This window comes from Dermochelys coriacea, chromosome 9, assembly GCF_009764565.3.
Source record: "Dermochelys coriacea isolate rDerCor1 chromosome 9, rDerCor1.pri.v4, whole genome shotgun sequence".
Classification (NCBI taxonomy): Eukaryota; Metazoa; Chordata; order Testudines; family Dermochelyidae; genus Dermochelys; species Dermochelys coriacea.
This window is the reverse complement of record NC_050076.1, coordinates 35,244,972-35,261,910: the sequence shown is the minus strand read 5'-3', so window position 1 is coordinate 35,261,910 and position 16,939 is coordinate 35,244,972. Positions and strand designations below refer to the sequence as shown.

The 16,939-nt window shown below is 37.3% G+C and overlaps 1 protein-coding gene and 1 long non-coding RNA gene across 7 annotated transcripts in view; one reads left to right on the top strand and one right to left on the bottom strand.

Moving 5' to 3' along the window:
- Positions 1-16,939, top strand: part of MFF (mitochondrial fission factor) — a 37,653-nt gene extending 20,714 nt beyond the window's left edge. For 2 of the 6 annotated variants that reach the window (XM_038415309.2, XM_038415310.1), the window contains 4 exons: positions 2,867-3,025; positions 9,923-9,985; positions 15,489-15,573; positions 16,073-16,939. In XM_038415309.2, the coding sequence (XP_038271237.1) occupies positions 2,867-3,025; positions 9,923-9,985; positions 15,489-15,573; positions 16,073-16,204 (439 nt within the window). In that variant the 3' untranslated portion in view covers positions 16,205-16,939. The remainder of the gene's footprint in view (positions 1-2,866; positions 3,026-9,922; positions 9,986-15,488; positions 15,574-16,072) is intronic. The other 4 variants (XM_038415311.2, XM_038415312.2, XM_043491809.1 and 1 more) reach the window with 3 other exon arrangements.
- Positions 7,489-16,141, bottom strand: LOC119860996. Its single transcript, XR_006274031.1, has 3 exons — positions 16,005-16,141; positions 15,433-15,591; positions 7,489-12,865 (listed from the first exon to the last, which is right to left on the bottom strand). It is a non-coding gene; the product is annotated as an uncharacterized LOC119860996 (long non-coding RNA).

Genomic DNA, 16,939 nt, shown 5'->3' with positions numbered 1-16,939 from the left:
TCCTGCTTTTTCAGGTCCCAAACGATTTCTCAACTTGGAATGAATTAGTGCAAAGGAAGAAAATATTCTTTCTAAAACGACAGAAGCAGCTACTGCTGTTAAAAGTGAGATTATCACATCAACAGTGTCTGAATCCAAGTGCTTAAGTGATTTCCACCAGTTCACTGGTGTGACTTTCTTTAAAACATCATCACCAAACATATATTTCTTGAGTGGTTCTTATTCCCAAACTGGGTGTCTTTTACGGCCTGCTGCCATTATAGGTTTTCCCTTCTAGTGAGAGAATGGTATGGTAGATCTCAAATCAATGAAGGCTACACTCAGAGAGACCTCAAGACTTCTGGAATATGCTGCTCAAACAATTTCACTTTTTTTTTTTCTACTGCCTGTCCCTCCCTTCTCACATTTATCTCCAGACTTTTTCTCCTTGTACAAATCTATTCCACCTCCAACTATCTTCTGTTCATTGAACTTTTTGAAACTTTGCACTTTTAGGGAGAGATAAGGGATTGACTCTGTGTACACAAATTTGCAGAGGGACAATAGACTTGTTATATCTCACCCCTATGTATTATTTGCTTATTTAAAAACATTTTTGCTGTTAACAAGCATGTTATCTCTGGAGACACAAATCCACAGTTTGAGAACTGCAAAACTGAGCGTCTCTGATGGTATCTTCTAAACTGAGCACTGAGTCCCATTGGAGAGATAGAAAGATTAACCTAAATAATCTATACAGAAGCCCCTGGAACCCCATAGATTGGGTCCCTAATCCATTAACTATTGGAACTCATTTACAAAACTTTTTTTTAAACATTACATGAATATATTGTCTCATATTATAGAATTATAATCCCTATTCCATGATGAGATATCTTTGAGTTATAATGTTTCTTAATTAAAACTATCTTTAGATAGGTTTTTTCCTCAAAAAGCATTTTATCAAAAAAATCTCATTTTAAATGAAAAAAAAATCCAATTTATTTGATTTTTTTTTAAATCATTGATTTTTTTATCCACCCTGGATATTTATAATATGTAATCACAGTGCAAACCAGGAGTTAGATGGAATTGTGCTATTGCCATGACTAATCCTGTTACTCAAAAAGTAAAAGTAATCCTAAATATGGAAAAAAGGAAAGTGCAGGTGGTTGGGTTTTTTTTTCAAGTATAGAAGAACACAACCAAAATCATAAAATGGCAAAATAAATGTTTGCTGTAGTCTCTTTGTTTCTATTTCTGTAAATTCTTGCCTAAGTGCTACATCTCTAATGTCTTGTGAAAATATCTTCCAATAAACACAGTGTTAGCCGTTGTCGGTCAAGCACTAAGGTAGTTCATGATTTCATGACAAAAGCTTAGATGTAATAACATCAGTTGTGAACTGTCAAAATAATATGCAGTAAAAGTTATTACTCATCTCATCCATCCTTATGTCTTCCATCTTTGGAGTGGGAGTCAGAAATCCAGTTTTTGTATTCCTGTTGACCCTCAAGCTGGCTGTGCCACTGCTGTGAATGGACTGATGGCCCGGGTGATGCTGACCCTCATTTTCAATACAGTTGTTTTTTGTACCACCCATTGTTTTAATCTCAGCATCAGCTGAACACTCTCTCCACAATCCAAGAATAACTAAAAAGAAAAGGAGTACTTGTGGCACCTTAGAGACTAACAAATTAGTCTTTTCTTTTTGCGAATACAGACTAACAGGGCTGCTACTCTGAAACCTGTCAAGAATAACTAGACAATGAAAATCTCTGATCCAGCCAAGGAGGGATCCAAACATCAAGTATACTGATTTCCACCGTTAACACTTTACTTAAATAACAGTTTCTTGGAAACACAGGCAAAAGATCAGAAAGATTGGAACTCAGACTCAGAATATTGTAGCGGTAAAGCAGGAATGATAGACAAAGAATATCAAAGGAACATCCATTGTTGGTCATGAGCAATCGTCTTGGATTACAAACCATCCCAGAATTCTAGAGAGTACAGTGAATCAGATTCTTTCAAACATAATTACTAAATTATCAACTTAACAAGAAGTAATTCAGGCTAAACAAGCATGTCATTATTAATTAAAATTTGTGTTTATTTTCCTAAAAATAAATATCCTGGTGTAAAGGCCTATATGGCAAATGGCAAGTTAATAAGAGGAATACGTGTACAACACAAAGATGTTTGATCAGAATTTAATAGTGTCCAGCAGAGATGTTTGTAAAATAAATTATGTACAAAAAACCCCTGTAATGCTTACATTTTAAACTCGGTTCACTTTTCTTTGATAGAATGGTCAGAATTAGAGTTCATAGACTTTTCGTCATCTTTGGTAGATGAATTTTGGGTTTTTATTCTAACTTCTCAGTTGAACCTTGGTTCTTTAACCATCAGACACAAGCAAATCAAAATACTATCGTAATCTCACTCTTTCATTGTTAAACGTGAGAGACTTTTTTTGCTTCAAGAGATGGACTTATGCCAGGTTGTCATGTTTGCATTAATACGTAATTCTCTTGAAGTAAGACTTCAAAAGAGATTATGGGTGGGATGTTAAAAAATGTTGAATGTTGGCCTAACTCTCCTCCATTGATGTCAGTGACTTCTGAAAAAAACACCCTATATATCTGTACAAAAATCACAGCCTGGTGTAATGTAATTTGTATTTGGTTCATAAGATAATTAACAAAAGTAATAGTGAATCCATCTGCTGCTCTTTTTTTGGCAGTGTTTACCTGGTATTGGTGGGCAAAGGGTAAGATCAAATGGAATCAACTTAAACTTTAGAACTGGGGCTGGCTGAAGAAGTTCTTTATTTAAAATCTGACAACAGTGTTTTTCTCTTCGTTTGCTATGCTTGTACAAACAGTGTGACATCATCACTACAACAGGCTCGTGTCTGTCCTCCTCATATGTTACCTGAAGATGGATCTAATATTTACTCTGCTCGTGGCATTTTGTCGCTTATCCAGTCTTCTACTCGTAGGGCTTACCAGCAGGTCTTGGATGTGCTGGATGAAAATCGCAGGTGATTGGCCATCAGTGATTCTTCCAGCTCTTACTGCTTTTTTTTTGTGTGTGTGTGTGCTCCTTTTTAGTGGAGTGTGGTTTCTGTTTACTAATTAATATGGGATGATATTATTTTGCTTTGCTTTCTTTTGCTTTCATTGTCTATAAATAACTTAATTGTCCAAAATTCACATTTCATAAGGCTCCATTATCTAGTAGCTTGCTTCAATCAAATATAGTATTTAAAGAGTGTGTGTTTGGTTTCTATTTCTCTTCATGTAAAAATCAAAATAGGAAAACCTAATCTGGTGATTGGAAGGCTTGGTTTATGTGCTGTTTGCAAATTAATTTGTTAGATGTTTTCTATTGCTTTGGCAGTCCAAATGTGATGGATCACAAGTCTGTAGGCTTCTTCTAACATCCTTGACCTTTCTGTTGCTGACTGTTGGAACAAATGAATAAGATTGGGTTGACATTATCATAATTCAGTGGAACTAATATGAAGGAGCAAGTTGGAAATTTACCTAATCTAATTCTCATCCAATATTTTTGGAAAAAATGTTAGGAGACCTTTAACCTGTGACAGTTGTTATTCCAAATAGTAGATAAGTTAATTATGTAACTGATGACTGTCATTTTGTCTACATATTGTGCTCAAGTGATAGGTATTAACTGCATTGCTATTGAAATAGTTTCTGGATGGTATTCTGAGAACTATTTGTTCAGTACTGCCATCTTTGGTGACCCTCTTATTGAGAAGTATGCTATCGTAATATGTTTTTTACACTTTATGGATAAACTGGTTTATAAAGGGTAGTTATTTGGCCAAAATTAGCCCATTTGTGCCACTTATTGTACACTGAATTTAATCCTTTACCCTTAATTTGTTAGTACTGCAAGATTGACGCATCCAACAATATAACATTACTTATAAAGACTAATAATGGTGACATTAATTTATCAAACTTCATCTGTTACTTTAATGGGCTGCATAAAGAGAAGTACACATAACTTGCTTCCAGTTCCTGAGGAGTTGACCCAAAAGCCTTTGGAGTAATTACTGGGGAATTCTTGGAATAGCATTTTAGCATTGGAATTGTCTGCATCAGGGAATTCTTAAAAATTCTGCTTCTCACCCTCTTGATTCTAGCATCTCAGTGAAATATTTCTATAACATAACCCTGTTGTAAATAAGGCTTAAGTTAAGCTGTTTCTTTCCCATTCCTTTTGGTAAGGGATTGAATCGTAACTGTCAAGCCAATCTTATTGTGTGTGGTCAGCATTCAAACTGACCCCTCCTATAGTTAAATAGAGTTGACAACATGTTCATGCAGAACTATCTATCCCACAGTCACGTAATTGTGAAGAACTCCAGACTTGTTGGTCTTGTGCTCAGACGGATTTTCAAAGAGGCCTAAGAGAGTTAATTAGATACCCAGTTCCCATTGAATTCCACCTAATTGACTCCCTTAGGGTCTTTCTAAAACCTCACCCATAATTTTTGCCAAGATTTTGACCCTTGTCCAACAGTTTGGTGGATAGTAATGAGTTAACATTTTCATGTCCATATCAATAAAAGGTTAAACATAACTGTAGTGTTTTAGTTTTGCAAAATTGCCACTCCCAAGTAAGGCAGAGTTAACTGTCCAAGCTTATGAAAAAGAATAACATTTAAAGATTTATAGCATGTAGAAGACTCGTTAAAAATATGTGGTAAAATCCTGTCATCATTGAGGTTAATGAGAGGTTTACTTCAATGAGGCAGGATTTCACCCATATTCTCTTGGATTTATGGAAAAAATAGAACCTTCAAATATTGTTTGCCTTTCTAATAATTATCTGATGAGCTTCCAAGTCTCTGAAAATTTCAGAAAACAGCCTTACTGTTTCTGGATTTTATGTTGATTTTGATGTATTTCTTTATGGAAATTCCTAAAGGAAACTGAAAACAATTACTATCCATCTACAATTTTGGCAGGATCAAATATAAAATTATTGATGGACTAAAGGGGTGATCTTTTTTCTTTTGAGTAAAAGTATTTTCAGATGTTTAGATCTCCCAGACTATTCTATGACCTGAAGTGGGAATGTGAAATTTGGATAATCCACGTACTTTGTTGTAAAATAGATATATATTTTAAATGTTTCAAACTGTTTTTTTTCTTTGCTCTATGTAGCATAGTGTTCCCTATGTATTTCAAGGCATATCTGTTCTTATTTTAATATTAATTATATACTTTTTTCATTTGGCGTCACTGAAAGAGATCTTTTAAAATGAACAAGTTTTGATTGTTCTATTTACTGGAAATACTCTTTGGTTTGGTTTTGGCTTGCTTTTCTGTTTCAAAATATTGTCAGTTGATGTCCCAGTCTAATAAAATTACTGATGGTAGTTTTATACTATTGTAGATAAGGAATTTATTCTTAGAATTTTATCAGTATTACTAACCTATTAGACTATTTACATTGAAAATAGAATTTAATTCTCACTGTTTATATTGTCTGTTTACTCTTGCATTTTATTCAGCTTGGACAATGAAAATAGGTCAGTTTCATTTTCTTTTATGAAAAGCCTTCATTTTCTGGTTCTCCCGCAGTAAAGTCAGTTGTGTGTTTCCAGAGCTGTAGGGGAGTGTTTAAATTTTCAGTGCAACCAGATTTTTAATTACATTTTGAGAAACCTTTTTTTATTTTTGGTACAACTTTTAAGCTTGGGACCTAAAACTAGCGTCCCTTTTAGGTTGACCTGTGTTGGTAGCAACTCCATAGTTAAGTTAGAGCTGAGATTTTCATTTGCATCCAAATTAAAATAACTCTTTCCACTCTAATTTTAATTTTGTTTTTACATTTAGACCAATAACTTTTCAGAGGGAAACTTAATTTTCCATATAATTTTTAAGGTAAAATATTTACTAACATTTTACAGAGGAGGCATTTTAAAAATGCTTCTTCTCTGAAGTTCTACTCTGTTTTCCACATGCTTCTTTGGAATCCTTTAGAGTCTAGCTAAATAATCACTATCCCCCACAGATGACAAATGTAACATGCCCACTCAACATCTCAGAACAGGCCGCTTTTGAAATGTTTAAATTGAACAAACAATTTGCACCTTATTTGGCATAACTGTTTTTAGCAAAGCTAAGATTAGCTGACAGAACCATTCAGATATGGGATTTGAGATGAGACCATGGGGGGAGAGTAAATGAGGTTCTGTGGGGCATGATGAGTTGAGAAGGGCTTTGTGACTTTGGCAGTGTTTGGGAAACCTGGGGTTGACAGGAAGAGGTTTTCTGGAGGTTGGGAGGTGGTATATTTAGAGTGAGGAGTTGTATTTCCATGGCTGTGCAGTGGGATAAGGGTCTGGAAGTGGTAGAAACTTAGGGGATGTCTACACTGCAGTGTAAACCCAGATTTTGAACTCGGACTCAAGCCTAGCCCCCATTCCATCTACATACAAATTACACTAACCCAGGACTCAGACCCAGGGACCAAGCACCTCATGTGGGTGGAGGGTTGAGGCCTGAGTAAAGATGGGACCCAGGGTTCAAACCTTATTGCTTTGCAGTGTAGCTGCAGGCCCATTGGACTCGTATTCTGGGAGTGCACAAAAGTATCCCAACAGGCCTATTTTCTTTGTCCTTTGGACAGTCAAGTTTTATCACTGCACCATGAACAAAGGGCTAGAGTGGCCACATTTTGGGAGGGTGCAAGGAAATCTGGGATACAGGTGGTGGGACTCAGGCCTGCATAATGAAGTGTAGATACTGGAGCCACAGGCTGGAACCCAATAATCAACAATTCCTAGCCTGGGGTTACAAATGAGTGTAGATGCTCAAGCCCTAAGTTAACAAACCCAGGTTCTGCTAACTCAAGTTCTACTAGCCCTGGGCTGACACTGCAGTGTAGACATATCCCTACTGTGTCTGCCAAGGCATTAACACATTAAGGGCTTTCCTGGTGGTGCTGAAAGGAGCCAGGGGAAAGCAGCTTTAGTCTGATGCCTGTAATCTGACAGTTCACAGCTCCTCTCTGATGTACTGTTTCAGAGTAGCAGCCGTGTTAGTCTGTATTTGCAAAAAGAAAAGGAGTACTTGTGGCACCTTAGAGACTAACAAATTTATTAGAGCATAAGCTTTCGTGAGCTACAGCTCACTTCATCGGATGCATTTCCGATGAAGTGAGCTGTAGCTCACGAAAGCTTATGCTCTAATAAATTTGTTAGTCTCTAAGGTGCCACAAGTACTCTTCTTTTTTCTCTGATGTACTGTAAGCAATTAATCAGAGCAAAACTTCTCACCCAACCCACCTCTAGTTTCCCTGTGGCCCTGCATCATTCCCTCCTCACCTCGCTCCCCCCCAAGATTTCCACATCAGACTTAAGGCACTCTGACCTGTAAATCAGCATTGGTGGGTCAGCATAGGGAATCTGACACTACTGCTACTTTTTTGTATATAAAGAGAGGACATGGATTTCCAAAGGTGTCAAACTAAACCATTTAATAACTACATTCTTTCCCTCACACATGCATGCGCACACACTAACACAAACTGAAAGCCAAGACATTCATACTTAGTCTGAATGAAAGACTATCTTATATTTTTTTCCTCAACATCCATGAGTTCACTACTGAATTATTGTTATGGGATCCCCTAAAATGTGCTCTGCTCCAAACAGAGGAAGATGAGCTCAGATTGACCATTTCAGCAACTGCACTGCTGTCTGTTTTTGCCTCCCCTATTGTGTTGCGACACTTTGCAGCACGGTTTACTCCATGTTCCATTGTGTTTGCAATGGAATATTGTAATATGCTATGTACGGATGGCATCAGGTATGTGGTTAATTTTGATAATTTATTAGTATTAAATATACTTAGTGTGGTGATCAAAATGATATCAGCGAGGAAATTCAAAGTTTTAAATAATTTATGACAAAAGTTACTCTGATCATTAAGGAAGCCCATGTAGAAAGCTAATAACCAGACTAACTGCCTGCTGTACTCACAGATCTGTAAAAAAAAAAAAATAAAATAAAAAAAAAAAAAAAAAAAAGTAATTGCTAGTTTTAGATAAAGTGCAAAGAGACCTAAGTTAATTGTATTGATTTTAATGGCTGCTGCGTGCTATATGAGGACCGTGTACTTGAAGTGAATGTTACCTTTTTGAAATATGCAATTAACAAAGATGTGGCAGGGCAAAGTACTGTTGGTTCTTCTACTCAACCAGTTTGCACAGGAATTTAATTCACTTACAGCTTTACATTTAATTTAATCTAGATGGAGGAATTAAGGCCCAGATTTTGAAAGGTATTTAGGCTTTGTTCTGCTCAGCATTACAAAGCCGAAGTCTCATTTTCAAAAGTGACTTGGGCACTTAAGCTTCTAATGCAGTTAAGTGTTGCAGTACTGAACAGAGCAACATCTAAATATCTTTAAACATCTGGGCCTTAGAGACTTGTCCACAGATTAAATCAGAATATTAGTTTGGATTAGAACTCATGGTTTTCTAGCCCCCAGATAGTGATTTCCTAGAAAATGTAATTACCTCTAGAAGGGTAGTGTGTTTGAGATCAATTAGATAACAAGGTTTTGCAGATGCTACAGAACTAAATTGCCACAAATTATTATGGAGGCCAAGAACTTAAAAAGATTTTGAAAATTCTTGAATAGATAATGAGAACAGCCAAAATTATATTAGGTGGAATAAGAAATGAATAAGGGATATCAAAACTCATGCTTCAGGGTGTAAACTAACCACTAACTGCCTGGAGTGGAAAGAAACTTTCTGTATGGGCAATCTGTATGGTAACTTTTTTTGTATTTTTAATTTTGTGGGTGAGTTTGTTGCTGATACAAGTTAAGCACCAGAATTACTGATCAGAGCCAGGCCTAGTGCAAGTAAGCACAGTGCAAGGTTTCTTCACAGTTCTGCTTGCGCACCTCAATCTTCATCTTCTTGAAATGAAACTACTAACGGTGAGGTTTTTGTGTGTTCTTTTGTGTACACGGCTGCTCACCTCTATTCCTTTCCCAGAGAGAGTTCTCTCAGCCTTCTTAGCGCCAGATCTGTGAGCTGTGTGTATCCTCTTGCCCACACACTTCTGCTCTAAAGGTCATCACACCTGGATTCTTTAGTCTTACCTGAAGCCTAGTATATACTTGGGACTAGCATGTTGTACAGATGTCTGCAGCTGGCCTGAAGTGAGATAAGAGTGAAAAACAGAGACCCCAAGGCCTTGGAGAAGTGATTACACATCATAGATGTTTCAGCATACAGACAGATGCTAGAGGTCAGTTACAGCCTCATTTTGAGAAGTGCTAAATACCTGCAACTCCACAGTAAGTTAGGAGGTGCTGTGGGTGCTCAGCAGTTCTGGAAATCAAGACATTAGTACCTTTTCAGCAGCCATGAGCATACTAGACACAATTGTAGCAACCTTGGAAGCCTTGGCTCTTCTATTTCTGCTGAGATGGATCTGAAGAGGACAGAAAGGAAAGAGTTAAAAAAGAAATTGGAAGAAAGACAGTAAGTGAAGGGGAGAAGAGGAGGAGCTGAGATCGTTTTTCATTATTGGCATTTAAAAAACCTATATCAAGAGCTCTTATTCACAGACTTGTATCTCAACAGCATATATTCCCATAAATCAGTCTTTACCATCAAGAATGACTAGGTTGTTACAATAGCTGCATACTTTTATTGTTAGTGCTATACTAAATAAAAATAATATTATATGGGGTATTTCGAAAATACAGTTTACAACATATTAACTAGATATTATATTGTATTGAAATAACATACAATATAATGGAAAATATTTTGACATTTCTTTGTCCTTGTTTCTTTTGTTGTATCTTTTCTCTGTGTTTATGCTGTTTCCTGCTTCTGTCTTGTGCCTCCTATCTGCAATAACCTGCCGTAGGCCTGTGTTACGAGGTGGGTCGGCTGCTGCCACTTCCTCTAACCCTCATCATGAAAACACCAGGTAAATGTATTTCTTTTTAGTCTGGGTGCACTATTTTAGGCTTTAAAATTTCATGACTTAATTGTTTTTGATTACTGAATCCCAAAATAGTTTTGGGGATACCTATGCTGAACATAACATCTGATCAACATCCTTTCTGCATAGAGAGATGTTCTGTAGGGCATGACTGTATGCCCATCACAGTCATTAGCAAAGTTCTCATTAAGGTTTAGGTCCTTTAAAATATGTTGTAAGCTTTAGAATTTAGTTTCAATATGTCAATTGAAGCTTTCAATCTATGATAGAAGCACATGTGGTAGTACTTCCATTGGGCCTCTGACCTCTGCTTTTCTCTGAGGGAAGTAAATAAAGTGGTGTGAAGCCAACTAATACCTAAAGTGTGTATAAACAGTAAAATGTAGATGTCTTCAATAATGTACCTATTATTGTTTTGCATGGGGTTTTCCACATCCATTTTTCTGTTAGATGGGTGTCATTTCAATGTAAGTGGGTAAAAACCTGATTTATGATCTGATAGCTAAAACTGAGAAATCTTTCTTTCTGCATATTATGTACATTTCACTTCCTTCCACCTCCCACTCTTTACCACCCCTGCCATCTCCCCAAAGTAGACATCCTGAATATACAAATATTATAAAGATTTTTAAAAGCTGAGTAGGGGTGGTAACTCCTTTTTCTGTTGCTTTAAAATGCTAATGTTTAGATAAGAAAAATTGGTCTATAAGACCTCACCCTCAACAGATCTCCAAGTCTGGATCCTTACAGATCACTCTTCTGGGTTGACTTGGGAATTTAAAGCTTTCATAATTGAGAGTGATTTCTGGCTGTGCCAGTATAGCTGATTACAATCTGGATCTAATATTTGGAAGGGGATTGGAGGTTGGTGAGGTGATGATACACCTGTGCTAGACTTATCATAACTGCTGCAGTCTTAGGTTGGAGTGCACCTATGTCATTGGAATGATGGCTCTGTTTTCAGTATGCCATCTGAGGAGATTGATAGAACCAGTGAGGTTTCAGCCAGCTCTGAGGGATAGGACTGTGATGCCAACAGACTGGTCTGCAAGTGGTCTGGTCAGATTTTTTATATGCTTTTTTTTTCTTCAGCCATTGATACAGTAGCCCCTAAAAGCTCCCTATTCCCCCAGTTTCTGTGTCATAGGTTCACTGTGGCTTACAAATGACCTGTGACATTAAGCAACAGGAGATGGCTGGAGCAATTGTAGTGGAAAGTCTAAGTGATTTATATCATTTAAGTATTATGCCACAGCTATGTCGTAAGCAAGAAAAAAGCCTTTGTGTCACCACAACATTAGGAAATCATGCCATGTGGAACTATTTAATATAGGCTGCCACTACCTGGCCTCAGTATCAAGTCTTCCTTGCTGTGAGAGATTTTCAAGTTTCTGCATATATAAATTTGCTCTAATCCAGATAGAGCTTTCTACCGCTGTGGCATAACAGCACTATCCTGAGGGGTCTAATGCAGAGTTGTCTTTGAATTCCAGCCAGTGTCACTTCCTGCAGTTCTGTAAGGGATGGGGGCAGTTAGGCCCATCGAGAATGTGTATTTTTTTTTTCTCTCCAGGCTATAGTTAGGTAAAACCTGAGGATTCGTTTCCTAGATGCCCAGTGAGATTATCCCCTCAAATCAGCTCAAGGACAGGTACATTCACTCTCTGGTTTAGGGGACTGTGCCTAGTTCATATTTTTTTCCTCCAGAAAATCTGTCCAATAAAGATGAAACAGAATTGTACTCATCAAGTCTATGGATACTGGTTATCTCTGAGAAAGGATCCTTGGATTCAAATTTGACAGAAAATTTAAATTTTTCTACAGTGTTTTATAAAACCTAAATCAGCAGAAATCTTCACAGTGGTTTTTAATATACTGAAATGTATATTTAAGCATTCCTCTGCTGTGTTTGCAACCTGATTGCTGCAGTAGAGAGATCCTGAAAGTGAAACACTTCATTGATTTTCATATAGTCCAAGCTGAGGGAATTGTAAATAGTAAACAGCATAAATAACACAGTAAATTGAATTTTAAAAGTCCCCCTGTTTTAATTATCCTTATATAGGTAAGGAAATGTTTGTTTTATAGTGACTTAGGATGACAGTGGCTCTTTTGACAGGAGGTTGCCTAATTAGGTTGTCCCTCAACCAAGTTCACTGCAGTTCCTTGCCTTTCAAAAACTAGTTTTTTCACATATCAATTGATAATCCATCTGATCTCTTTCAGCCAGTGTTATGCTATACAGAGCATACAAGATTTTTTTTTATAGGGGGAAAAGGCAACATTCTTCATTTGAGAATATAGCAGTTAGTATATGCTTTTTAGTAATTTACACACACACACTGCACACAGTTTTGCCAGTTGATGTTTATAATTTCTAGTTTAGAGTTTGGATCAATCTAGTAGCCAGCTAGGTTGGTCGCAGCAGGGAGCCAGGCTCTGTTGGTCGCGATCTGATGCTCCTGAAGTTGCTGGCAAGACTCCATGGCAAAGCACTCTGTTCTTATAGTCCTTCTTCTCCATTGAAGTCTATGGATTTTACTGTGTCCGTTTATGACCGGTTACTCCTCGGTGAGTGTTATCTTTTGATGGCCCAAAACACCTCCGGGAGAGTCATTCTGTCTGGTTTTGATTTAATTAATTATTTTGTGTTTTAAGGATGCCAGCCTTCATCTCAGGGTCGTTAATCTGTCCCTTCTCAACCATGGATGCGCGTTGAGGTTCTCTGGCATCTCTGAGTCTTTTTCAGTCTTTTTAGTTTCTTTACTCCTTCTCCCTTGGCCATCTGGCTTCAAAAATGGCCTTCACGCCGCCTTTCCCTGATGCATACATTCCTCATTCACACAAACAGTTCTTTGCAGAGACCTTCAAAAGGTAACAAATAGCAGTGTTTTATATTGAACAAGAAAGGCATCATAAATTAGACCTTACTACATTTTGTGACTGTTCTTTCCCACATTGGGGCTGGGCCTCCGAAATTCCTCTAATTTAATTAACATAGACACAGACAAAATCCTGTCTGTTACTTACAAGGCATAAAAAGAAAATGGCTAAAACTAGTATCCACTATCCTATTCATTTATTTTAATTTTTACTATAAAACATACAATGTATATAGCCAACACATAATCAATTATATAACACAGTACCCATGGTACAACATCTCTCGGGGGACTCATTGTTATCAAAGCTTCAATTTAATTTTTTTAAACCACCAAAATATTGACAAACTATAGGGTAACTGACCTGTAACTAGAAGAAATTATGAATTCTAGTTAAATTGGGTATTCAGCTAATTGCACTCTACAGAAACTTGTTTCACTATAAGTGGCCCAAGAGAATGTTAAATGCAAAAGAACTTTCCTTATTTAAAGGGACGCTGCCAATTAAAAGAATCCAATTTACATCTGATTTTTTTTATTACCTACTATTACAAGTGAAACCTACAGTTAATATAATTGAGGGATTATGTACAAAATTTCATTTTCTAGTTTTTCTTTTCTGCATTTACCAGCAGTCTGTATCTTAAGTCTCATTGTTTTCCCAGTATAAGCAGTCAGTTTCCCAGGCTGTTTGCAGGGGTTTTTTCCCCACATCATAACATCACCACAGGAAAGAGAAATAAATAAAATAAGAAAATATGACTTTAAAGCCAAAAAAAAAAAAAGGTCAGACATTCAGATGAAGGTGTAGGACCTGAGATTACTTTTAACTGTTACTTGCTGCAAGAAAATCTGATTAAGAGGTAGCTTTTGATGGTCAAAGCACATTCATTTACCAAGTTTCTCAAACTGTCAGCACCATGCCACCCTGTAATAAATGTGCCTTTATCAGGGTTAATTTGGATAGAAACCCTTCTTGATTAATGTAGAGTTACTTAGCTAAATCCACACTGGAGTTAAATTAGTGCCCTCTTTGTCCTTCTTTTAAAGCATAAAATAATCACCCTATTGGGTGGACTGTCGGGGAAGTGGCCTGGAAAGTAACTTATTTTCTGAAGGGTATGTCTACACTGTACGCCACTGACGGCAGTTGGATACATGTAGCTACATGCTGCATTCACACTCTGGTGTGTAGTTACATGAGTGAAAGACTCCGTCAGGGGAGAGGCAGTAAGGAAAGATTGTGGCAATGTGGAGCTGTCTTTCCACTGCCAAAGCCTTTCCCTGTGGTAGGGAAAGGCTCTGGCAGTGGGGAGACAGAGGGATGCTACACTGCTAAAAATAGCAGTGCAGATGGGGATGGTACTGGTTGAGCATGTAGAAAGCCTGGAAGGATACACACCCACAAGGTTCAGGTGAGTCTTTACTTGTGTAAACATTGCCTCATCATCCTTTTTTTTCAATATACTCATGCTGGGAAGGCATGCAGTATATGTACTCTAAATGCTGCTGCAAGAAGTGTGCAGTGAAGATGTACCCTAAGGGTTCATGAAATTCAGTGGCAGTGATTCAGAACTCATTGGCAAGGGCTTTAATAGCTTCCTAGTCTCTGCCAGAGAGCTAAGAGTATCAAGAGCTCCAGCCTCAACAGATGTCAATTTGGGAGAGATTATTATTAGCTCCCTGGGGTAAAATACCCTCTTCTCTTCCAGCTCCTTCAGAATTGTATAAAAATCATTTATTTCTGAACTCTTCTCTAGAAGGCTCTTTGTTGGATTATGACCTCAGGGATAGTGACTTTTCTTTGTTTGCAAAGTTTCTAAGCCAGCAGTTCTCAAACTGTGGGTCGGTACCCCAGAGTGCTTCAGCCCTGGGTGGCAGGGATTAGGTTGCAGGCTCCTTGTCTGAGGCTGAAGCCCATGGGCTTCAGTTTTTGACACTCCACCTCCCGGGCCGGGCTTTGGCAGGCTCAGGCTTCGGTCCCCCCTCCTGGGGTCATGTAACAATTTTTTTTTTCTCAGAAGTGGGTTGTGGTGCAGTGAAATTTGAGAACCCGTTATAAGCTAATACACTTTCTCAAGTGGTGTCTTTTTTGGGGGGGGTTAAAATAAGCATTTAGTTTGAATATCATATATATTTGTTGAAACTTCATGTTGAATTTCAGTATCTGACCATATCTGATTTGTCAGAACTGTTAAATGTCTCAACTATATTTTTGGGGTTTTGGCTCAAGCTCTTTGCAGGTTTCATTATTAGATCAAGCAATTCTGAGAGATTTACCTTACAGTCCAAACCACAACACAGATTACTTCCAAAAGCTCTTTGTTTTGTGGAGCATCTACAAAAACACTCAGTACTGGAAAGCATTAAAGCCCCAATTCAGCCAAGCACTTAAGCACATGCAAACATTAAAGTAAATGGGACATGAGCCCATGTCTAAGTGTTTTCATGAATTAGGGCCCTAAAGCATCAGATGCTTTTTTTAAAAGTTGGAAAAGACCTTTCTTTCTGAAAATTCCTGTTTGTTACAGAGAACGTCAAGTATTGTACCAATTACTCTTCATGCAACATGTAGAGCAGCTAAACTTTTTTCCCCCCTCTGATAGGTACGGTCTTTCAAACTTGGACGCAACACTTGAGGGAACTCCAGATGACATGTCAGTTGTGGATGCTGCTTCCTTAAGAAGACAGGTATCTAAAATATGCTTCCTGGTGAGATAAAGAAAAAGATTTAGAGCTGAAAATGGGAGAACAGGTTAGGTATGTGATTACACTATAATTTGCAAAGGCATAATATCTCTCAGACATCACATCTATGGTAATTGGTCATCTCTATTCACTGGCGCACCTAGAATACTCTGTTATTCTGGGCATCTCAGTATCAGAGGGATGTTGGCAAACACAAAGGAATCCAGAGAAGAATAACAAGTATGTATAATGGTCTTGAAGGATTGAGTAATTGATTAGGAAAGAAGACGAGTTAAATATAGCATGACTTTGTAACAGTTAAGAGGAGGGGGACCCAGCTTTCTACAAGATCAATGTGAGTTATTTTCCTAATAAAGGACTTAACAAAAATTGGAAAATGTCCTCAGTCAATCAACCTCCTAAACTGAATATACTTTTTATATATTCTTTAGAGAATCTAGCAGTCTTATACCAGGCATTAAAGCAGACTTTCTTTTTTTAGATAATCAAACTTAATCGCCGTCTACAGCTTCTGGAAGAAGAAAACAAAGAGCGTGCTAAAAGAGAAATGATCATGTACTCAATTACTGTAGCTTTCTGGCTACTCAATAGCTGGCTATGGTTTCGGCGCTAGACACAGCTCTCTAAAAGATTTAATAGCTGGAAATAGAAAGAATTTTCAAAATCTTTTGTCTCTAAATTGTATGCTGTTTTATAATCCATGCACTGAGAATTTCTGCCACAGAAAGGCTGTAGAGTTACAGTGTTAAAGGGACATTCTGTTGCTCAGTAATATTTATTTTTATCAGTTTGTACTAACATACTTACAGTATCGTCCCTTTGCATGTCTCAATGTAAATATTGATAGACTCATTTTGGAAAGGAATTTGCTTCTCGGCTGTATAAGGATGGTGACCTGCAGAAATAATCATCATCTCTCTTGTGGTAGGAAGAGAATGGATTTGGAAAAGAAAAGTATCTGTAAACAAAGTATGTAACACAAGCATGAGGTTTTTTTATTGTTCTCTTGTTAGATGCACTAACTGGTTAAACGTTATTGCGCTAGTTTTCCTTTAGCTAAACTAGTTACAGCTGTGTGCCAGACTTAAAAAAAACAAAACAAAAAAACACCTTAGTTCATTAATATATCCCTTGTTATTCACCTGTACAGATTGAATGAAAGGCATTCTTTGCTAACATGATTCAGCAGATTATCCAGAGGTGTGTGTAATATGTATTTTCATATTTTAGCTTTAATTTTGCAATGTTTTTCTATAAAAGACATTTTTAAGCAAGTCTGTCTGTGAGTGATCTAAAGATTATGAAATATAAGGTACCTGTAGTGTATTTAATAAATCTGTCAAACCAA